The following is a 23,594-nucleotide window of genomic DNA, read 5'->3' as shown; positions in this document are numbered from 1 at the left end:
TTGTTGATTCTTTGTTGTTTTTCTGTTCTCTGCTTCGTTTATTTGTGTTCCAGTTTTAAATTTTATTATTTCCCTCCTTCTGATCACTGTGGGCTTCGTTTGCTGCTCTCTTTCTCTCTGTCTGAGTTGTAGGGGTAATGTCTTGATTTTGGCCCTCCTTCTTTGGTGTATGCATCTACTGCTATAACTTGATCTCCAAGCATTGCTTTTGCTATGTTCCAAAAGTGTTGGCATGTTTGATTTTCATTCTTGTTTTAGACTTTTTTTTTAATTTCATCTTTGATTTCTTCTATTACCCAGTGGTTTTTAAGCAAGGTGTTATTCAGTTTCCATGTGTTTTATTTTTTCTCTTGCTCTTTGATAAACTTTATAGTTTTAGGTCTCACATTTAAATCTTTGATCCATCTGGAGTCAGTTTTCTGTATGGTGTGAGGTATGGATCATGTTTCTTTTTTCTGCAGATGGATACCCAGTTTTGCCAGCATGATTCATGAAAGAGACTGTCTCTTCCCCATTTAATGGATTTGAGGCTGTTGTCAAAGATCAGTTGACCATAGGTTGGTGGATCTATTTCTTGGTTCTCAATTCTGTTCCACTGGTCTACGTGTCTGTCATTGTACCAGTACCAGGCAGTTTTGACAATTGTGGCTGTGTAGTAGGTTTTAAGATCTGGGAGTGTGAGACCTCCTACTTTGTTCGTCTTCAGTAGTGCTTTTCTTATTTGAGGTCTCTTTTCTTTCCATATAAAATTAGTAATTGGTTTTTCCATGTCTTCAAAGAATATTGATGGCGTCTGGATCGGGATTGCATTGAATATATAGATTGCTTTGGGTTGTATTGACATTTTCACAATGTTCAATCTTCCTATCCACGAGCATCGTATGTTTTTCCACTTACATAGATCTCTTAGAGTTTTTGAAGTAGTGCTTTGTAGTTTTCTTTGTATAGATCTTTTGTGTTCCTGGTAAGATTTATTCCCACGTATCTTATTTTTTCGTAACTATTGTAATGGTATTGATTTCCTTATTTCTTTTTCAGAGACCTCTTTGCTGGTGTAGAGGAATCGAACTGATTTTTGTTTGTTGATCTTGTATCCTTCCACTATGCTAAATCTTTCAATAAGTTTCGGTAGTTTTCTTGCTGACTCTCTTGGGTTTTCTATGTATAGGATCATATCATCAGGGATAGTTTTACTTCTTCCTTACCAATTTGAATGCCTTTGCTTTCCCTTTCTTGCCTTATGGCCCTGGCTAGGACTTCCAGTACAATGTTGAATAGAAGTGGTGATAGCGGGCATCCTTGTCTGGTTCCTGTTTACAAGAGGCATGGTTTCAGTCTCTCTCCATTGAGTATAATGTTGGCTGTTGATTTTACATAGATGCCCTTTATTATGTTGAGGTATATCCCTTCTATTCCTGTTTTTCTGAGAGTTTTTATCAGGAATGGGTGTTGGATTTTATCTAATGCCTTTTCTGCATTGATTGATATGATCATGTGGTTCTTTGTCTTTATTTTATTTATGTGATGGAGTACATTGATTGTTTCTCTAATATTGAACCACCCTTGCATATTTGGCATAAACCCTGCTTGGTCATACTGTATTATTTTTTTTATATATTGTTGGGGTCTATTGGCTAGGATTTTGTTGAAGATTTTTGCATTTATGTTTATGAGAGATATGGTCTGTAGTTTTCCCTTTTAGTGATGTCTTTGCCTGGTTTTGGTATCAGGGTCGTACTTGCTTCATAAAATTAATTTGGGATGATCCTGTCCTTTTCTGTGTTCTGGAATAGTTTGAGTAGGATTGGTGTCAGCTGTTCTCTGAATGATTAGTAGAATTTTCCAGTGAGACTATTTGGGCCAGGACTTTTTTTGTTGGTAACCTTTTTATGACCTGTAAAATTTCTTCTTTTGTTGTGGGTGTGTTCAAGTTTTCTATCTCAGTCTGTGTTCGTTTAGGTTAAGTAGTGTGTTCCTAGAAAGCTGTCCATTTTTCTAGATTTTCAAATGTGTTGGAGTATAGTTCTTCATAGTATCCTGACATTATTCTTTTTATTTCTATTGGTTTTGTTCTTTCATTCTTATTCGTGTTATTTGCATCTTCTTTTTCTTTGTTAGTTTGCTAATGGTTTGTCAATTTTATTAATCTTTTCAAAGAACCAACTTCTAATCTTACTGATTTTTTTTTTTTTCTGTTGTCTTTTTATTTTCTGTTTATTTCTGCTCAAATCTTTATTATTTCTTTTATTCTGGTAACTGTAGGTTTTTTTGCTCCTCTTTTTCTAATTGTTGGAGAAGTTGGGTTAAGGTGTTGATTTTGGCTCTTTCTTCTTTTTGATATGGACATCTATTGCTATAAATTGCCTTCTAATTGCTGTATTTGATGTGTCCCAAAGGTTTGGGTATGTTGTGTTTTCATTCTCATTTGATTCAAGGAGTTTTTTATTTCATTTTTTGTTTTTTCTATACCCCCTCATTTTTGAGGAGGGTGTTACTCAGTTTCCACGTGTTTACTCTTTTTTGTTGGTCTTCCTGATGTTGATTTCTAATTTTATGGTATTGTGATCTGAGAAGATGCTCTGCAGTACCTCAGTGTTTTAAATTTACTGAGACTTGCTTTGTGGCCTAACATATGGTCAGTCCTGGAGAATGTTCCATGTGTGTTGGAAAAGAAGGTGTACTGTGCTGTTGTTGGGTGAGGTGCTCTATGATGTCTATAAGGTCAAATTGGTTGATTGTATTGTTTAGTTCTTCTGTATCTTTGTTGAGTTTCTTTCCAGTTGTTCTATCTTTTATTGAAAGTGGTTTATCAAAGTCTCTTACTATTACCATCGAGTCATTTATTTGTTTTTTCAATTCTGTTAAAGTCTGCTTTATGCATTTTGGGGCTCTTTCATTGGGAGCATAGATACTTATTACAGTTATGTCCTCTTGTTCAAGTGATCCTTTAATCATCACGGGAACTCTGGTGATGTAGTGCCTAAGGCATTTGACTGATAACCAGGAGGCTGGCAGTTCAAGCCCACCATCCACTCCTCGGAAGGAAGGTTGGGGAATCTACTTCCATAGTGATACTGCCTTGGAAACCCAGGGAGGGGTCGCTATGAGTCGGGTCCAACTCAATAGCAGTGAGCTGAACTTTTTTAAATCATTATGTAATTTCCTCCCTTGTTTCCTATGGTCGTTTTTGTATTAAAGTATATTTTACCAGAAATTAATATTACCACTCCTGCTCTCTTTTGGTTGCTATTTATTTGGTATGTCTTTTTCCAACCTTTGATTTGGAGTCTAATTTTTGTCTTTGTGTCTAAAGCGAGTCTCTTGTAGACAGCATATTGATGGGTTATGTTTTCTTATCTAGACTGCAACTTTCCGTCTTTTGAAGGTGCATTTAATCCATTTATATTGGATTAATAATTGTGTAATTATTGACAAGTATGATTTTATTGATGTCATTTTGTTGTATGTTTTTTATGATGTTGCTGATTTCTTTGTTCCATATTTTCTGTGCTGAGCTCATTTGGTTCAGGAGTTGTGTTATCTCCTTCATTGCTGTTGTTTTGGTATTTGTTAAGTATTTGTGCTTGTCCTCTTTATTTTGATGTGAAGGTTTATTTCCTCTTGCTCTTCCTGTTGCTGATGTCTACTTTTATAGTGTTAGGATCAGAGAACATGCTATATATTATTTCCTTGTTTTGGATTTTATTAGGTCTTGCTTTGTGGCCTAAAATGTAGTCTATTCTGGAGAATGACCCATGTATGTTGGAAAAGAATGTCTACTTTTCTGCTGATGGGTGGCGTGTTCTGTATATGCCTATGAAGTGACTTGGTTGATTGTGGCATTTAGATCTTCTGTATCCTTTTTTTTTTTTTTAAGGAGAGTTGGTGGTGCAGTGCCTAAGGCATTTGACTGCTAACCAGAAGGTTGGTGGTTCAAACCTACCAGCTGCTCCGTGGAAGTCAGAATCAACTCAATGACAGTGGGTTAGTTGGTTGGTAACTTTTTTTCAGTTTATTTCTACTTTTTCTGTCCTTCACTGAAAGTGGTGTGTTGAAGTCTTCTACTATTATTGTGAATTGTCCGTTTCTTTTTTTGATGCTGTTAGAGTTTGTTTCATGTATTTTGGATCCCTGTCATTGGATGCATATATATTTAATATTGTTATGTGCTCTTGGTGGATTGACCCTTTAAACATAATATAATATCCTTCCTTATCTTTTATGGTGGATTTTGCCTTAAAGTCTATTTTGTCAGAGATTAATATTGCCACTCCTGCTTTTTTTGGTTATTGTTTGCTTGATATATTTTTTTCCATCCTTTGAGTTTTAGTTTATGTCGTGTATCTAAGGTGTGTCTCTTGTAGACAGCGTATTGATGGGTTTGGTTTTTTAAATCCATTTGTCCACTCTCTGTCTCTTTAAAGGGCATTTAATCCGTTTTCATTTAGTGTGCATACCAATAGGTATGGATTGACTGCTGTCATTTTGTTGTGCTTTGTTTTGTGTATGTGTGTGTGCTGTTGATGGTTTCTTTGTTCTGCTTAATTTTTGCTGAGTTCTTTTTGTATTTTCTTTTTATTTCTTTCATTGTTGTTGACTTTGTGTTTACTCAGTTTTTATGTTTTTCTTATTTTTTATTTTGATGAGTAGGTTTGTTAACTTTCTTGGTGGTTACTTTGAAATTTAACATTATCTTCTTAAGTTTAACCAAACCAAGCCCACTGCCACTGAGTCAATTTCAACTCATAGCAACTCTGTAGGACAGATTAGAACTGCCCCATAGAATTCCCAATTTTTATAGAAGCACACTGAGTCATCTTTCTCCCATGGAGTAGCTGGTGAGTTCGAACTCCCAACCTTTTGATTAGCAGCCAAATGCTTTAACCACTGCACTCCCAGAGCTCCTTCCTAAATTTAAAGCAATCTTTCATTTCTTGATAAAGCCTTGACTTTCTCTCCATGTGAAAATTCTATAACTACACCACTTACTCCCCCTTTTTGTTTTAAAGTTGTCAACATTTATAGATTGACATCACTGGTTCCCTGTTTCTAGTCTTAGTTTTGGTTTATTTTTGAAAATTCTTTGTCTGGGTTGTTATCTGGTTGATGGTATCCTATGTCGTCATCTCAGGTTGTTGTCTGGTGGTGTTGAGTCTTTATGCAAAGGACTTCCTTTAATATTTCTTGTAAGATTGGTTTGGTTTTCACAAATTCCCTTAATTTCCATTTATCTGGAAATGCCCTAATTTTGCCATTGTATTTATGAGACAGTTTTGCTGGACAAGTAAGTCTCAGTTGGCAATTTTTTTCTTTGAAGGTTTTAAATGTATCATCCCATTGCCTTCTTGCCTACATAGTTTCTACCATGTAATCAGAGCTTAAGTCTTATTGGTTCTTCTTTGTTGGTGACTTTTGTTTTTCCTGAGCTGCTCTCAGGATTCTTTTTTGTCTTTGGTTTTGGCAGATTTGATTAGGATATGTCTTGGTGATTTTGTTTGGGGGCTATCTTGTTATGGATTTAATTGAGCTTTTTGGATGGATATCATCTCGTCCTTCATGACATTAAGGAAGTTTTATACCTGTGATTTGGCAGTTCTCTCTGTGGTGGGTCCCCCCCGCCCCATTTTGCTTCCTGCTTTTCTGGAATTCTAATCACATGTAAATTTTTCCTCTTGAAAGTGCCCCACATAATTCTTAGGCTTTCTTCATTTTTTTTTTCCCCCCCTTAAACAAATTGCTGTCAAGGGATATGTTCTCTGTTTCACTGATTGTGCTTCCATTGATTCAGTTCTCCTCTTAGGTCCTTTTGTTGAGTTGTCTGTTGCTGAAATTCTATTGCTAATCTTTTGGATTTCTAGTTGCTGTTCTTATGTGGTTTCTATTTGTCTATTGTCTATTTATTTTGTCTTTTTCTTCTTGTGTCATTTTCCTGAATTCTTCTGTTCCTTCGTCTGTGTTTTCCTTGGTTTTGTCTGTGTTTTCCTTGATCTCTAGGAGAACCCTATCAGTATTTTTAATTCCTTATTAGGTGGTTCCGTGACCACTTCATCCTCTGGAAGATTTTTTGATTCTTTATTTTGGTCACTTATTAGAGCCATCTTGTCCTGTTTCTTTATGTGGTTTGATGTTGTCTCTTGTCTCAAATTCGTTAGATATTGTTGTATTTATTTATTGTTTATTTGTTTGCTACATCCTGATTTGTTGTTGTTTTGATATGTCTGAGTAGGTGGGACCTGTGTACTATAGTCACTAGTCTGGCCACCCTGGAGCTTTCACCACCTCTCTCCAGGTGCATGGGACATTGGCTGGGTGTGTGAACATGGGTCTCTGTTTGCTGATCTTGTGGGGCAGGTGAGAATGTAGCTGACATTGCTGATGAGGTGATGTGACTGTCTGGCTGGTCACCTGGCTGTGAGTACAGGGAATGTTCCCACTGGTCACTGGGTTGGTCACTGGGTTGTGTGTACACTACTAGTTGTTAGATGGTTGGGCTAAGGGTGCCCAAGTTATCAGCCACTGAGTAGGTGGTATGGAAACTCTCACCAGTGGCCCTGGGAGAGTAGTAATACATGGGATTGATCAGAGTGGGCACAAGGATCCAGTGGTAGGAGGAATGGTGTAGGAGTGAGGCAAGGAGGATGCTGTCAGTCCACGGGTACCTGCTAGCAGGGTGTGCCCTCTGTGCTTGAGCGTGGACACAAGGGTGGGTGTGCTGAGGGTCCTTGGGTCCCCAGCACAGGTGGCTGGAGGGAGTAGGAGGTACTGCTAGTCTGCAGCCTCTGTATTGGAGGGATTGGGGAAGTGTGGTAGAGGAGGTGAGTACACTTAACTCTTGCAGGTTAGGAACACTGCCGTCTGGCTCTGGGCATGGTTGCAGTCACTGCTGCTTAGTATACAGGTGATGGGGGCTTTGGCTGAGAGCACTGTTTGCTTTGTCTCAAAATGGTCACACTGTGCAGGTTTGGCTGGCAGGCCACCGTTGGTCCATAATTCTCCCTGTCTGCTGTTTTTGTACAGTCTCTCCTTCTACTTGGCACTCAATCTCATTCTTTTTTTTTTTTTTTTTTTGGTAATGTAGACTTCTCTTTTTTTTTTTTAAGTTTTTATTGTGATTTGGATGAAAGTTTACAGAGCAAATTTATTTTCCATACAGCAGTTCATACACAGCTGTCTCCCTGTGCAAACACTGCCCTTCTGTTCTTCCATGACTGATTGCTCTAAGGAGTATGTCTCCATGATGTAAATGTTCACCCCATCTCCTGTCGTTTGGCTACAAGCCACGGGAATGAATTCAATTCCACACCTGTATGGTAACTAGGGGCCTTAGTCTCAGGTGTCTCACCAGGCTTTATCAGACCAGCAAACCTGGTCTTTTCTGTGAATTTGAGTTTTTTTCCACATTATTCTCCCACTCTCTCCGGGATCTTCAGTCCAAGCCTAGCCCTTGATGCTTAGGCTTCCAAAGTTGTCATCTATATCCAGTTTACTTGTTTCCTTGGGTCTTTGTTGTCAGAGGGACTTAGCAGGTGTCTGGCTACAGCGTCATCTTAGACTGCCTCTGAAATAATTTTTTAAGAACAAATATATTTCATTTTTCCTGTTTATTTTTTTCTGTGTCACAAATTGCTTTGGAGGAGGGGTAATCACATAAACTTGCCAGATGAGCATGAAACTCTGGTAGGAGTATTGCATGGGCTTCTTTTACATTTTACTCTGCTGCTGTTTATAGCGCCTGCTATGCTAATGGAATAAGGTGGATATTTTGTGGTATTTATGCCAGGTTCTAGAGTAGTGCCAGGAATAGGTGCTTGGTGCATGCTTATGGATCAATGACTTTATGGAAACAATGGACTACATGGCGTCCCTGAAGACACTTGAGTCTTTGCACTTCATTGTGGACTCAAATGGTTGTGCTTGCTATCCCACAGGGAATTGACATCTTCCAGTATCAGACCTCGAGAAGACAGCTGGTTAAAGTCCTTATTTGTCCGGAAAGTTGATCCAAGAAAAGATGCCCACTCCAACCTTCTGGCCAAAAAGGAGACGAGCAGCCTATACAAACTGCAGTGTGAGTAATAGGTTTGCTCTCCTCACAGTTGACTCGCTGTCCCTTTGTTCACAAGTTTATCGTTGGATTTTCTTTTGTTTCAGTTCACAATGTTAAACCGGAATGCCTAGAAGCATACAACAAAATTTGGTGTGTATACCAAGCTATCCTTTACTTGGGGAAAAAACAATGAGTTTGCTATTTGTTGGTTCACCTAACACTTAGCCGAAAGTGAGCTCTTAGACTGAGCTCTGTGTGGGATTGATTGCCAAGGAGACATTGCTTGTAAGCTCTCACACAGCTAAGTCATCACGTAGGCAGTCACATTTTAGAAGATGAGTAGGCTCTTACGGTTGGAAGGTACTTTGTAAGACCATCCAAACCATGTGTTCATCCAGTGCTTGAATCCTTTCTGCAGACCTTCCTGAGCACCAGCACTTATGAGACACCCTGATGTTGAGAATTAGAGCTAGCACCCTGTGAGCTCCCTTGTTTCCAGCTTTACTCCTAAGTCACGTGGCCACGGGGAAGTCCTGTACGTATTTGAACATAGCTGCTGTTTCTCCTCAAGTCTTCCATTCCCTGGGGTCCGGGTCTCTTCCGCTGGTCCTCCTGTGATGTGTGGACTCTAACCTCTTACACATGTGTCAACTTGGAGGCTAATGGAGAGTTAAACTCATCAGTTCTTAATTAAATTAGCACAACTAGCATTTTAATAACCTCTTACAAGAGAATACAATGAAAAAGAAATCTTCACTTGTCATTTCTGCTGTTCTCCTGAGAAGACAAGTGATTTTGTCACCAGAATCAACACCGAAACCGCCTCAAAACCAAATCCCTTTTGCAGTTGTGTTGCTCTTGCATGTCTGAAGGTGGTTCGTGACGTGTAATGTTAGCACAGCCTTTCTCACACACCTCAGCACATTGCTCTTTATTGAAAAATGCCCTGGGACAAACAGATGCTTATCTCCATCCTCGTCCCATTGAGTGAGGTTTCTCTCTGCAGATGTCCCCCTCGGTTACCCCGTCCTGTTTTCATCACCTCCTCTCCGGACTTGGATTTCTGGCTCTGTGTCATGTATTTCCAATTGGACGTCTTACCGTTGCTTCACAGTGAACATGTTGAAGCCCCTCCCTCTCCCAGCTTTCCTGTCTGTGTCCCTCCCCAGGTTTTAGTTAACTCTTGCCTTAGTTCTCGGTGATCAGTCGTGAGGGACGGTGCCTTCTTTATTCGGCATGTGTTCTCTCTGCTTGTTTCCTTCTCCACCTCCCTGTCTGAGCCTGCCGAGCCCCATTCCCAAGTAACCCCCTTTCTGACTTCCTGTATCTCTGTCCACCCTGCGATGCGTCAGTGCAAAGCTTGTCAGATTGATCTTGTCCACATTGTCCTTCACCATGCTCCTTCCGTCCCCTGAAGCTCTTAGCAGCTCCCTGCTTCTAGCACATAGAGTCACTCCTGCCTGGGTCAGGGAGACTCCTGTAATGAGGTTCTGCCCAGCCCATCCAGTTCTGCGTGTAAGTACTGCCCGCCTACCTCGCATCCTCAGGCCACGGCTTTCAAGAGCAGATTTGGAGGCTCCAACAAACAGGATTGGCTAGAAATCTACCCATGGCTTTGTATTGACAAGCAGCCCAGGCCCCATTGTCAGGCCTCTGGCCGCTTTCCAGACCCCAGCTAGGTCATCTGTGCTAGCTTCCTTCCTCTGCCGTGGCTCCAAGTCAAGGATGTTCACTCTCACGTTTACTGTCATGTCCTGTGGCAAAAAGAGACCCGTTCCGTTTTGCTGCTGTATTTCCTCCTTTCCTCCTCCCAGTCTCTGTCATGTTATTTCTGGACACTCATGGGCTATGTATCAGATTTATTATCAGATCTTAATTTAAAAAAGTAAACGCCACCCTTCAAGAAATACACACGGGGTAGTCATTGTAGTGCCAGACGCCAGTTGCCGTCAAGTTGATTTCAGTTCGTGGTGACCCATGGGTGTCAGAACAGAACTGTGCTCCCTAGGGTTTTCTGGTTTTTCGGAAATGGATGGCCAGGCCTTTCTTCCCACGTGCTTCTGGGTGGACTCACACCGCTAACCTTTGCTTAGCAGCTGAGTGCGTTAACTGTTTGCGCCCCCAGTGTCCCTGGTCATGGTGCAGGCTCATTGGGATGTCTGCGTTTCAGCTACTAAGCGAGCCACTCAGAGCTTTTCTCTGTTGACGGCTCATGTACTTTGTTCAGTCTTGACGCCCCCGCGTCTGCTGGTGGACACTGATTTCCTGTCACTCAGTGTTTGTACATCACCGGAACAGGTCCCATTTCTGACCCTTGACATCCTTTTGATTCCATTGCTGAGTCGGTGTTGTACTTTTTCACCGTAATTTTCCTGTTCTTCAAGACATGTGCAAGTTTTAGCTTTCTCTTGATAGCACAGAACTGAATCTCTTCCCTTTGCCTCTTTGTAGACATTAGAATATATACAGTAGGAGGGCTTTCATGGAATCAGGTTGTGTCTGACACCTCTGTTAAACTAATAAACTCTCATGACTTGGCTTTGCCACTGTGCACGTTCAAGCAGCACAGTGAACCGGTCAGTACGTCCGTTATCTGACATGTTGTGAGCCTCTGCAGCTGCTTGAAGAGAGTAGAGCCTAACTTACGCTACATGCTGTGCTTTGGTTTTTGATTCGCCGATGCCCTTGGGGACTGCTGGATGTGGAGTTGCTTCCTGACTGTGTCCTGCTCTAGCCCTGCTGTCCTCCTCTTTCCTTAAGGCCATCGTGTTCCCTGCTCCTCTTACCTCTCCTCCTTTTTCTTTTCCTTCTATTTCCATTTCTCCTGTTCTTCCTATCTTTGGAATCAGAAGAACTTAGCTTTTATAAACATCACCACTCTTAAGTACTTCCTTTTTTTTTTTTTTTCCCTGAAATGGCAGACAGTAGAGCCATAGAGCCGTAGCTCCTGGAATCTTGAGACCTTCGGCTCCTTATCATTTTTCTCACTTGTCATCCTTAAGTTGCTAACAGCTCTCCTAGCTAGTTGGGGTGTGTGAAATCTAATCTTTTGATAAGTGGCATGTCATGGTATAACAGAATTCGGCTAAAGGGTTAATTCTGTCCACTGCTTTATCATAAATATATTGTGAGGTCAGTGGCCAGAACACAGAGTAGGTGGCCTTTTCCTAACACTGAGTGCATGTTGTCTACCTTGTCAAGTTTTGCTGGTTGTTTAATTAGTGTTGCTGTTTCTTCTCTTTAAGTCAAGAGGTGTTGCCAAAGATTCATGAAGATAAACATTACCCTTGTACTTTGGTGGGGACTTGGAACACGTGGTATGGCGAGCAGGATCAAGCTGGTAGGAAACAGAAGTCTTTGGAATAACACTTATTCTTTAAACCTTCATTGTAACTGCCTGAGTAGTTATGACATAATGCTAGTAATTATGATCAGAACTTTCCCAGTCTCGGTATAATGTTGTAGTTAAGTAGTTGTCCTGTAATTCATTGAAAGACTAGTCATCTCACTGTTTGAATCAGTTATTTAAAACTTAATGGTGTAAGTCATAGGCCAACACAAGGCACATTCTGCTTTCGTACTGTGTTAGTATCGTGTGCATCTAAATAGTTTCAAGGTAAGAGTCTCATGCAATTCTAATAAGTATTATCTTTTAAAATATATTTCAGTCCACCTCTGGAGGTACGAAGGAGGCTACCCAGCCCTCACAGAGGTGATGAGTAAACTCAGAGAAAACCAGGTAATGATTTTGAGAAATGATTACTTCTTGAGACTAATATTAGTGCAGAGTGGCTGCTGTGGGCTGGAGTCAACTCAGTGGCAGGGAGCATGCGCAGGAATAGAATTAAATGACTTTTCTGTCATCAGTTTTTGTTTAAAGTTTTTGGAGTAAAGAATTTATCCTTTGGACTCTTGAGGTTGCATTTAAACATAAAGTAGCCAATTGTAATGCTATTAAAATTGCAATTCTTACTGTACAAGTAGGGTGTACTTTGAAACTGATAAGCTGGTGCTGTGAAACTGGTAAATGAGTGTGACAGACACAGTCAGCCCTGGATTATCTAGCAAGAGTTGCCAACCATGTCTTTTTTTTTTTTTAATAACCTCTGTCTGACTTTGCTGTTGCATCCCTCACTTCACTATCAGTGCTTATTAGGAGAGGATATTCACAGTTCCAGCCATATGTCATTGGGAAGGAAAACTTTTTAAATATAGATTCCCAGTTCAACTGTAAATGGCATTTGGATTATCTGCTGTGTTGTGGTTTTTATGTCACTTCTTCTAATGTATTGTCAGGAAGAATCTGTAGACACAGGAAATGAAGTTTGTTTAAATTGTCATTTACATAATTCTGTTTAGGGTGACCACATAGTTTGCCCTCTAACCCTGGACACTTGAGGTGGAAGGGGGATGCTCTTAGTCATTTTATTAGTTCAACAGATATAAACTAGGGCCTATGATTACCCTATAGGTGTGGCGACTCCCTGGGATGCTCTCGGTCATTTTATTAGTTCAGCAGATATAAAGTGGGCCTGTTAATTACCTGACAGGTGTGGGGACTCCCTGGGAGTGCACACAGGTGACATGCTCAGCCGCTAAGTGTAGGTTGGTGGTTCTAGCCCAAAAGGCCTGGCACTCAGCTTCCGAGAAATCCACCATCCATAGCGCTGTGGCACGCACATGGGGGCCCCGTGAGTCCATATCACCTCTGCTGGCTGTCGTGACAGTGTTCTGTTACATCCCCGCAACCAGCAGTGATGCCAGTGTTGCTGAAGTGGTTTTGTATGTATCAGAAGGCTTCACCAGCACATTTCTTCACCCGAAGGAGTTTGTGGAATTCCGCAAGGCCAGAAGTAACATGCTCCTCTCCAGGAAGAACCAGCTGCTGCTCGAGTTCAGTTTCTGGAATGAGCCTGAGCCGCGGTCAGGACCTAACATATATGAGCTCAGGTCTTACCAGCTCCGAGTAAGTACTGGAACGCGAGATGAGTGTCCCCTCCTCTGTGAAGACACGTGAGCACACGCTCATGGTGATGTCAGAACCTGGGTGTATACTCTGTAGTCTGGGTTTCCCATGGGCACCCACGACTGCTGATGACAAAACCCAGGTGTGCACTCTAGTGTGGGCTTGGCGTTATTTTTCTATTTGCAGTCTTTCCTCCCCTCCGGTCCCTCTCTTAGTTTCCTTTCTATTTCTCTGTTTTATTCTTTCTCATTCCTCTTCGGTAAGCTCTTGCTGTTTTTTATACTCTGATGAGTATTGTTCATTACTTGACATTTTTTCCATGTAACATTTTTGTTTTTAGAAGAGAATCTAAAATGCAGGAGTGGGTATAATATAGCATCAGTTGTAGCCAAAGCAAAGCAACTAATAAATGTTGCTACTGTTACACAAATTGTAGGGCACTATGAGAGCAAAAAGGGAGTAATGTTTTGTAACACTTTCAAGATGTTGCCCTACTGAGTAAGCACTAGAAAGAACTGAGCCCCAGATACCAGCATGTTAAATAATTGTCAGTAGATCTCAATGCTGTTGTTAGTGGGGGAAAAAAAATGACGTCTTTGTTAATTTTAGTTGATTTGAATCTTTGATTAATTTCACAGTCAGGTCTGAGTGGGTACACACAATTTAATTAGGACTCAGGACATCTGAAAGACAGCCTAACTAGATTGGCTAACCGTAACTAGATGACTAACTCTTACGTTGTGTACATGTTGTCTCTTGTACTGAGCTGTAGAGTTTACTCCAACATGGGATATATATAAACACAGTGCATAATGATACTTGTTTTTCTAGTTATTAAAAGTCAAGTTTTTCTCACTTGATATTTTGTATGCTGCTACTTCTGTATTTCTTCACAGAAAAGCTAACAAACTAAAATCCAAATCTCTTTTCAGCCTGGAACCATGATTGAATGGGGCAATTACTGGTGAGTACATTACAGAATGGTGAGTTTGTAAGTCTTATTAACAGATTATTTTAGTCCATTATGTTAATTTTAAAAGTAAAATCTGGGGATAATGCCATGATTTGACACTAAAGTATTGTTGTTTTTGTTTAGTTTAGTTTTGTTTAGTGTTGTATTATGAACATTTTTAAACAGACACAAAACTAGAGAGAACCATCCAGCAGCTCCTCCTGCTACACCCACTGCTGATCTTCAGTAATTATCGCCACACGGCCAGTCTTGGTTTAGTTCTGTCCCTCCTCACACCCACATTATTTGGAAGCAGTTCTCAGACATACCATTTTGTGCATAAATATTTCTGTATATATCGAACAGTTAAGCATTCTTTGTTTTTAATAAAACCACAGTATAGCTTAAGGCTATTTCATGTCCCTCTTGAATATTTTCTGAAACATGCTTTTGTCATATAAACAGAGCATGTTGCTAGAGTTGCTTCGTTTTTTTTTCCTTCTTAGTTTAGGTAGCAAAATACCAATGTGTTCCCAAATTGATCTATAGATTCCCAGTTCCCAGCAGACTTTGGAAATGCAAAATAGCCAAAACAATCTTGAACAAGAAGAACAAAGTTGGAAGACTTAGAGTTCCCAATTTCAAAACTTACTTCAAAGCTCACACCATCCAGACAGTGGTAGTGGCTTCAAGACAAAGAAATGGAGCAACAGACATGGCCTCGAAAGTCCAAAAATAAGCCTTTAAATGTGTTTTCAGACAGAGGTGCCAGGGCTTCAATGGAGAAAAGATAGTCTTTTCAACAAAGAGTGCTGAATGCAAAAAGATCAGTGTAGACCCCTCCATCACATCATACCTAAATAGTAACTCAAAATGGATCACACACTTAAATATAAAAGCTAAACTCTGAAACTTTTATAAGGAAACCTAGGAGAAAATCTTTGTGTCCTTGAGTTAGGCAAAGAGTTCTCAGATACAACCCCCAAAGCATTATTGACACAAGAAAAAATACTGATAAATAGAATTCTTCAATGAACTTTATTTAAGTGAGCAGACAAGGTAGAGGATGGGAGAAAATGTTTATAAATCTTTGATGAAGAATTGTATCTGGAATCTATGAAGAACTCTTACAACTGAATAAGAATAAGACAAATGGCATTTCATGCAAAAAGATACTTGAATATCTAATGAGCACATGAACAGATAATCAGGGTAGTGAATTCAAAGTGAAACCATAATGAAATACCACTTCCATCCACTATGCATTGCCACTGAGTTGATTCCAACTCATAGTGACCCCCACCCAAGACAGAGGCCATAATCTTTACAGAGCAGACTGCCACATCTTTCTCCCATGGAGTGGCTGGTGGGTTCAAACTGCCAGCCTTTTCTATTGAGTACTTTAACCCTGGTACCACCAGGACTCCTTTCACAGCCACTCATAAAAACAGATGATAATGAGTGTTGGTGAAGATGTGTAAAATGGTACAGCTACTTTGGAACAGTTTGTCAGTTTCTCAAAATGTTAAACTTGGAGTTGCCAGTTCTACTCCTAAAGATGTACCCAGAGAAATGATAACATATATCTACACATGCACTTTACACAAAGTGTACAGTATTCATGCAAACATAATAGCTAAAGAGTGGAAAGGATCCATATGTCCATCAACAGATGAATGGATAAGCAAAATGGAGTACATATGTGTAATGCAGTATTTTTCAGCAGTAAAGGGAAATCAGATTCTGATAAGATGAACCTTGAAAACATGCTGAGAGATACGAGTCAGACACAAAACGGCTGATATTGTATGATCCCACTTATATGAAATATATTGATGGTGAAACACAAGAATTACTGTTAGAGGAAAATACTAAAAGAACTAACAAATCTGTCCCGGAAGAAGTGCAGCCGGAATGCTCCTTGGAAGCAAGAATGGCCAGACTTCGTCTCACCTACTTTGGTCATGTTGTCAGAAGGGACCATTCCCCGGAGAAAGATGTCATGCTTGGTAAAGTGGAGGGTCGATGAAAGAGGGGAAGGCCCTCAATGAGATGGATGACGCAGTGGCTCCAACGATGGGCTCGGGTATGGCAAGGATCGTGGGGCTGGCACAGGACCGGGCAGGGTTTCGTTCTGAACGTGGGGGTCACTGAGTCGGAGCCAACTGGACAGCACCCGACAGCAACCACGACATCCTCCTTTGGGACTTTTTAGCACACCTATGTGGATTGGAACTTTTTAGCACACTGATGTGGACTGGAACTTTTTAGCACACCTGTGGATTGGAACTTTTTAGCACACCGATGTGGATTTTTTTTCCTTTGGTTGCCTGTGTACATCTTTCAGGTGATTAGGTTGACTCTTAATTTTCTTTGGAAACTTACCCTTTCTGTTTCTTAAGCTGGTGTCTCGTAAAGTTACTTCCCTGCAGAGGGGGCGGAGTGTGGGGTTGAGGAAAAGCTCCTTTGCAGCTCTGACCCTTGGTTTCTTTATCTTTAAATGAGAACCCGTGACTTTTACTTACCTTTCAACTCAAATATGTTCTTTTTTGATGGTGACATTTTTTGCCTTGGAATAGATAATTTCTGACATTTTTTTCCCCAGGACCAAAAACTGTTCTGTGATTTTTACTTCTAATGAATCTTTTCTTTTTGGATTATCGAAGGCTAAAAATTCAAGATAGAATCTCTTTTCATTTGACAACTAAGAAATACATGTGTGATTATATGCAACTATTATAAGGCAAGGGGCTCTGGTGGCGTAGTGCCTAAGGCATTTGACTGCTAACCAGAAGGCTGGTGGTTCAAACCCACCAGCCACTCCTCGGAAGGAAGGTTGGATAATCTACTTCTGTAGTAATGTTGTTGTTGTTCTTGTTATGTGCCAAAGAGTTGGACCCGACTCATAGCAACCCCTCCTTGGGTTTCCGAGGCAGTATCTCTACAGAAGTAGATTGCCCAACCTTCCTTCCAAGACGTGGCTGCCCCCTCGGAAACCCAAGGAGGGGTCACTAAGAGTCAAATCCAACTCGACGGCAATGAGATTATAAAGGACTTTTGTTTATGTCCCCTCGCTCTGTGGCTATAATAACTTAGTTACACACAGATCACTCATTAGTTGGGTTTGCATGTTACTAATTAAGGCTTGCTCACCACAACATTTACGTTAAGTAGATACACTCCTTGGAGAGAACAATCATGGGAGAATAGAAGGGCTGTGTATGCACAGGGAGACAGCTCAGGGGGCAGGAGTGCATGGAGGGAAGGACACAGGGAAGAGGTGACTATGGGGAGGAAGTAGGAGGGGAGCTGTTGCATTGTGGGAAATTGTAGTCGATGTCATGAGACAAAGTGGATGTGAACTGCTGTATGGAAAGTGAATTTGCTCTGTAAACTTTCACCCAAATCACAATTTAAAAAAAAAAAAAAAAGACTTGCTCACCACAGAATCCAGAAGGAAGTATCAGGGCTATTCTTGAGTTATTTTTGGATGATGTACAAAGCTAGTTCAGTGTTAATTTATGTTTTGGCACGTAGGTAACTAAGATGGGGCCCTCCTCTCCAGGACAGGCTTCTGATCATTACCAGCCTGCAGCAAGTATGTCTTCTTTGCCAACCTTAACTGAATGAGAAAAATTCAGAATGAAATGAATCATCCTGAGTATCTATCACTGTCAATGAAGGACGGTTCTCTTTTTCTTTCCTCTGAGTTAGGGTGTACATTGAACTGATTTGTTTAATTTCAGTAATTTGCCAGTCCCATTTGTAATTTTGGAGAAAATTTGATCACTTAATTCAAATGTAAGGTTAAAATTTCAGGGTTATCTGTGGGTCGCCCATGGAGGGGGGAATCTTTTCCTTTCCCCACAGGAAACGGAAAGTTGGGATTGCGTTGTTGGTGTTGAGCTCATGGTGTGGGATCGCGTTGTTGGTGTTGAGCTCATGGTGAATGAGAGCAGAGGTGTGGAGTCATCCTTTGGAGACTGGGTTCCTCACTCACACAACAGCTTGTCCTTTCCCGTCCCACACAGCCCTTTGAGATGTTCCACCTCAGTTCCTGTGAAATTTGCCTCCAGGAAGAGAATGTGTTGGCCAGGCCCCTCGAGCATCCTGCCCCTCAGAGTTTCCGCTCTCACTGTTGACTTTAGTAGATGAGTGTTCTCGTTCATATGTCTCCTTCTCTTTTAAATGGCCAGTCAGCTGCAGGACGCGGTGAGGTTGAGGCTTCCGGCTGGGGCCTGGGCAGTGTTGACAGAGCTTCACTGGGAAATCCATGGCGGGGCAGTCTCCCGAGAGACCCCAGCCACACTTCTCCTGGTGGCTTCCCAGCATCCTCTTCTCCTGACCTCCCCAGGCCACTCGAGCTCCTCCTCCATTTTCACCTTTGTGTCTGAATGGTTCCCTTGGAAGAAATGCATGTGTTTGTAAGCACTGGTAGGAGTTCAGATCTGTCATCACATATGGAATGGTGGTACCAGCCACACATATGGAAGATGATGTTTCAGTTAAATGGCTGGTATCTTTTGCCGCAAGAACCTTACAAAAAATGTAAGACATGCCAAATTTTAGCCAGTTACCCATGTGTCAGTTTTACCTTACGCACGTGCTTTCTCCACGCACAGTGCATAAGCAATACCACTCAGTACCCGTTTTCCAGAATGTTTACTTCTGGTGAGGGAAGAGGGGCCCTGCCAAGGAGCTGTGGTTTCACGGCTCTTCCACACCCTGCCCGAGGGGTCCCGCGCCCTCCGTCTCAGAGCACGCGGCCTCCAGCGCTCACTGCCCGCCTTTCCCCTCGGTGTTGTGTTGGAGGCCTTTCCTCTGACGCAGGCAGCACCTGAGGCCTCGTGGGTGTTCTGTACCCAGGTCCTCCCTCGGCTTCTCTCATAGAATGCTCTGGAGAAGCGCGTCCTCGGTTCCCGGCCTGATCCTCAGACAGTCATCTTCCCTGATGTTTCCGCATTACAGTCGGAATCCGCAGCAAAACCACCGCACACGTGTCTTCACACTGGTGTGATTCATAGCGGTCATCCTTAATGACCGTTCATGCCTTGTAAAAATGACTAATAAGGCTACAGGTAGGTACGTGGCAATTTACAAGCATTAGGATAGCTTTTGATGGCATTTGGTTAGTAAAAAGGCGTTTTGACTTGACTGAAGTCCAGCAGTTTCCTGATTGGAGGAAACTCCACCGCCGGCTTTTTTAGCCTATCCGGGTCAGTGACTGAGCATCGTTCTCTTCCAGGGCTCGTGCAATCCGCTTCCGGCAGGACGGTCGTGAGGCGGTGGGCGGGTTCTTCTCCCAGATTGGCCAGCTCTACATGGTGCACCACCTCTGGGGTATGTGTGTCCCTGTTCTTTGTGTTGCGGGATTTACGGGTTTGTGACCTGGGCAGTTGTACTGGCAGCGGAACAAATCCCAAGCCAGGAACCTTTACCACGGCAGCAAATCCAGTCACAGGTGGAGGTTAAGTGTTGGGCTCTAGAATGAGGGCGGTAGGTCAGCAGTGAAAGATACGTAGGTTCCTGGCTCATGGGTTAGTGACTGGGAGAGAAGGACAGTGGTGAAAGGGAAGAGAAGGGGAGTCGGCGACCACGGGGAAGGCAGGGGCAGCCGCCGAGCGCCCTTCCCACCACGGCCCCACCCTCCATGTCCAGCTGTACTGCCCACGCTCCCTGAAAGGCGCTCCTGCGTCTCACTGGGGAGACAGCTGCATGGTCGCACGCACACACTCCCCGACCTGCCTCGGTGTCAGGGGCTCGTCTTCCTGGAAAGCCCTTCCCCTCTTCCGTTGCCCCCACTCACTTCTGTTTGGCGCTGCCTCTGGTGTGTTTCAAGGCCTGCCTCCATCGTCTCCCGCCTCCAGCGAACATCCCGTGTCTCCTCAGCCACCAGAGCCCTGTGTTGGGCTGGTTGTCAGCCGTGGCGGCTTGTGCCCATCCCCAGCTAGAACAGGCCCTGGGTCTCAGTCATAGCCGTGTGGGGCCAGCAGTACACTCTGCGCGCATCTGCCACCTGGTCACTGACGTTAAAGGAATGAAGGGCGAGGCTCATGGGAACTGGGACACGCAGGTGGAAGTACATCACCAGGATCCCACGGATGTTCCTAGCAGAGCCCAGCTCCAACCGTGGCATGTCTGCCTTCAGAGCTGGGACCGTCCACCACCCAGTGCCTCTTCCCTTTGCCCAAGCCCTTGAAGCTTGCTGGCCTCCCTACGCTCCCTGTCCCCTGTCCCCACCGCCAGCCCTCGGCGGAGCACTTCCCACGGTCTGCGGCCGTGCTCCCGTCTTCAGTGTGCAAGCGTGCTCCCGTCTGGCAGAGCCTCCCGCCCTGTGGTCCCTGCAAGGGCACACACTCCGGAGTTCAGAGGTCACTAACTGCACCCAATCTCTGGGAGACCTATACCTGCCACATGAGTGGTGGCAGTGTTTTCTCTGGGTGGTGAGAGTTTAAAAGATTTCTTTGTCTTCCACTTCATAGCACCTTCAAAGTTGCATGTAATGAATCTATACCCCATCAATGCCCACTGCTATTGAGTTGGTTCCAACGCTGTGACAGAACGGAACTGCCCCATAGGATTTCCAGCTCGATGGCAGCAGAGTACCTCATCTTCCTCCCACTCTGTGGCTGGAGGTTGGAACTGCTGACCTTTCAGTTAGCACTCAGACGCTTTACTGTGCCACCCATGCGTCTTACCCCATCACCAGTCGGGGGAAATTTTGTTCTGTGTTAGTTTGAGGTGATAGGCCTGCAAGTCAGTCTTCTCATGGGAAGAAGGCACGTGTCTCAGCAATGAGACCCAAGGAAGAGAGCCCAGCATGATCTTTCAGTCCTGACCATGCGTCCAGATGCCAGTGGGGCGTTTTCTTGATACGTAGTTGGGAGAATCTTGCCCAGGTTGGGAATTAGAAGGCAAGACACTCAGGTATACAGTGTCTGAAGCTGAACCACATTGAACCGAGAACTGTGTGGCGTCTTTGTCCATGCTGTCCCCTCCCATTCCTGTAAGTCGATGGTGTCCTTTCAGCCTTCAAGGCTCCCCTGGTCAGACCGCACCTTACGGGGCAGCTCTCCCCAGGCTCCCGCCAGCTCTGCGTTCCTGTGTGGACCACAGACTCAGCAGGCCTTGGCCTCGTCATTACCGGTCTTTCTGTTCTCCCTTGCCTGGAACACAGATTGAACCCACTACTGCTTGTCTGTAGTCTGCCAGTTTCTGGTTTATGAATTTGATGCGTGGTTTTTCACTGGGTTGTAACTTGCAGTCGTGCTCTGGGACCCGCTAGACTGCGGAGCTTGAGAGTGGACTGTGGAGCGTCTCCCACAAGGCCTAGCACGTACCTTGTACAGTTTTACTCAGAATGCCCAGCACCATTAGTTCAGTACTTGGTACCCAAAGTAGAGTCTTTAGAAGATTCTATAACCAGCTGAGTCGGCACTTAATGGCTATGCTGTTAGGAGGTGGTGTTGTGTTTTTAGTCTGTGTGGTTGTTTTTAAGCTTACAAGGATCTTCAGACCCGGGAAGATATTCGAAACGCAGCGTGGCATAAACACGGCTGGGAAGAATTGGTGTATTATACAGGTAATAGTCTGAAAACGTGTGATGCTGCTCGTTTCTCGTGTCTGGTGTATTTTTTCACCCTCAATATATCTATTTTTCAATAGTGTTTTGCTGACATGTGAATTAGATGGTTCTCTGGTAGGAAGATGGGTGGGCAGAGTGATTCTTTTTTTCTTTAAATAAACAAAAGTATTCCTTATTAAAGTATATTGTCTGATAAAGTTTTCAGACCTTGGTGTGTTGTAAATTTTACATCATTATCTGTTTTTTTTATAGATTTCTGTATTCTTTGAAAACTTTATACAAATTTTTTAAGCCTTCTCTTTCTTACGAAAATGGTCAGTTCCTTAAAACATAATTCAGTATGTCAACTGAAAAGTAATTTTGAAAATTAATTTGGTAGACTTTTCTCATATATATATATATGTGTGATGCATAAACCAAAAAACCCATCACCCTTGAGTCAAATTCTGACTCACAGCGCCCCTAGAGGATAGAGTGGAACTGCCACAAAGGGTTTCCAAGGCTGTAATCATTATAGATGCCGACTGCCACATCTTCCGCTGAGCCGCTGGTGGGTTCAAACTACCCACCTTTCGGTTAGCAGCCAAGCACTTTAGCCACTGTGCCACCAGGGCTCCTTGTGTATACTTACACATACACACAGAATTACTTGACATGTAAAAGAAAGTAAGTAGGTTGAATCATACAGTCCAGGGGTGCAGACACAGGGAAGAAGTACCAAATATGTCGTGTGTCATGTAAGTTCTCTCTGCCCTATAAACACCACCAGAGCTCCTCTCTGCCCTAAACTACCAAGCAAATGAAAGAGCATCTTGTTCTAGAAGATAGGAATTACCTTTTTTATTATTATTATAATTTAGGTGAAGGTTTACAGAGCAAATTCATTTTCCATACAGCGGTTCAAACACATTTTGTCTCATGACATTGACTGCCATTCCCCACGATGTAACAGCTCTCTGCCCACTTCCTCCCTGTGGTTACCTCTTCCCTGTGTCCTTCCCTCCCGTGCACTCCTGTCCCCTGAGCTGTCTCCTTATGCATACACTGCCCTTCTGGGTATTATCTTTGAGTTAAAAAATCATAAAAAAATCATCATCATCATGTAACTGCACATGATTTTGTTGTTTTTCCTACGCTTCCTGTTTGTTCCCGGAGGTGTGTTTTACTCACGTGGGGCCGACTGTCCCTTGGCACAGGATATGTTCTACAGTGTGACTAGGTCTTCTGTACACGCGGCTCTGTTCAGAGCACCTTTTGGGAAGGCAGTTTTTCTCCCGCCACGGGACTTGCCTAGTATCTCACAAGTGAGACATTTTCCCGGGCAGGGTCTGTCTCGGTCATACCCGTATCTCACAGGATATGCACTGGTGTTTCAACAGCTCGGGGGCCCATAGGGCGGCCCCTTCCTGTGCAGTGCCCCTTGTTCGCTAGTGTCTGTCGACCTGACCTGCTGAGATGAGACCAAGCACAGTGACCCTGCCCCTGTTTTCAGTCCCTCTCATTCAGGTGATGGAATCCAGAATCATGATCCCCCTGAAGACCTCGCCCCTCCAGTAAAGCTGTGGCGTCGACTCCTCCTTGCCTCCGTGAATGTCAGTGACAAGTATTTGTCATCAGTTCCTTTTATGGTATACGTCGTATATCATGTGAAAATGAACCCCTGACGTGTCAACTGCTGTAAATAGCTTATGGAGACCCTGTTTCTTTAGAATTTGCATCACGAGAAAGGAGACTGTCGCATCCCTGATTGGGACAGCCTTCTGCTGTCCTCTCCGAAACGCCTCTGTTTCTGGAACACCCTTTATGATCCTTAGCCACCTTCTCCCAGCCTCCGGGGTGAGAGAGTCCAGATGAAAACCTGAATCATGTCCAAGCAGGACTTCTCCCATGGGGGAAAATTTTAGCCATTTCTTTATAAAAAGCAAATCTGTTTTATAATTACAGATTTTGACACATTTTTTTGTATCAGGAAGAAGTGCTAATTTTTCTCATGTTTCTCTAAGGGTTTCTCTGACTTTGAAACTAGGAACAAATTAAGAGTGTC

At 42.9% G+C, this 23,594-nt stretch overlaps 1 protein-coding gene across 1 annotated transcript; it reads left to right on the top strand.

Annotated features, from left to right (window-relative positions):
• Positions 1-7,666: 7,666 nt before the first annotated feature.
• Positions 7,667-23,107, top strand: NIPSNAP2 (nipsnap homolog 2). Its single transcript, XM_007942572.1, has 10 exons — positions 7,667-7,677; positions 7,929-8,068; positions 8,152-8,197; positions 11,293-11,387; positions 11,716-11,786; positions 12,873-13,013; positions 13,946-13,977; positions 19,211-19,305; positions 21,464-21,547; positions 23,043-23,107. Exons 1-10 carry the CDS (start codon positions 7,667-7,669, stop codon positions 23,105-23,107), a joined length of 780 nt encoding a protein of 259 aa, XP_007940763.1.
• Positions 23,108-23,594: the final 487 nt, after the last annotated feature.

Source organism: Orycteropus afer, unplaced genomic scaffold (genome assembly GCF_000298275.1).
Source record: "Orycteropus afer afer isolate SDZICR_OR568_19922 unplaced genomic scaffold, OryAfe1.0 scaffold00006, whole genome shotgun sequence".
Classification (NCBI taxonomy): domain Eukaryota; kingdom Metazoa; phylum Chordata; class Mammalia; order Tubulidentata; family Orycteropodidae; genus Orycteropus; species Orycteropus afer.
The sequence above is the reverse complement of the archived record's forward strand: the minus strand, read 5'-3'. Positions and strand labels throughout refer to the sequence as shown.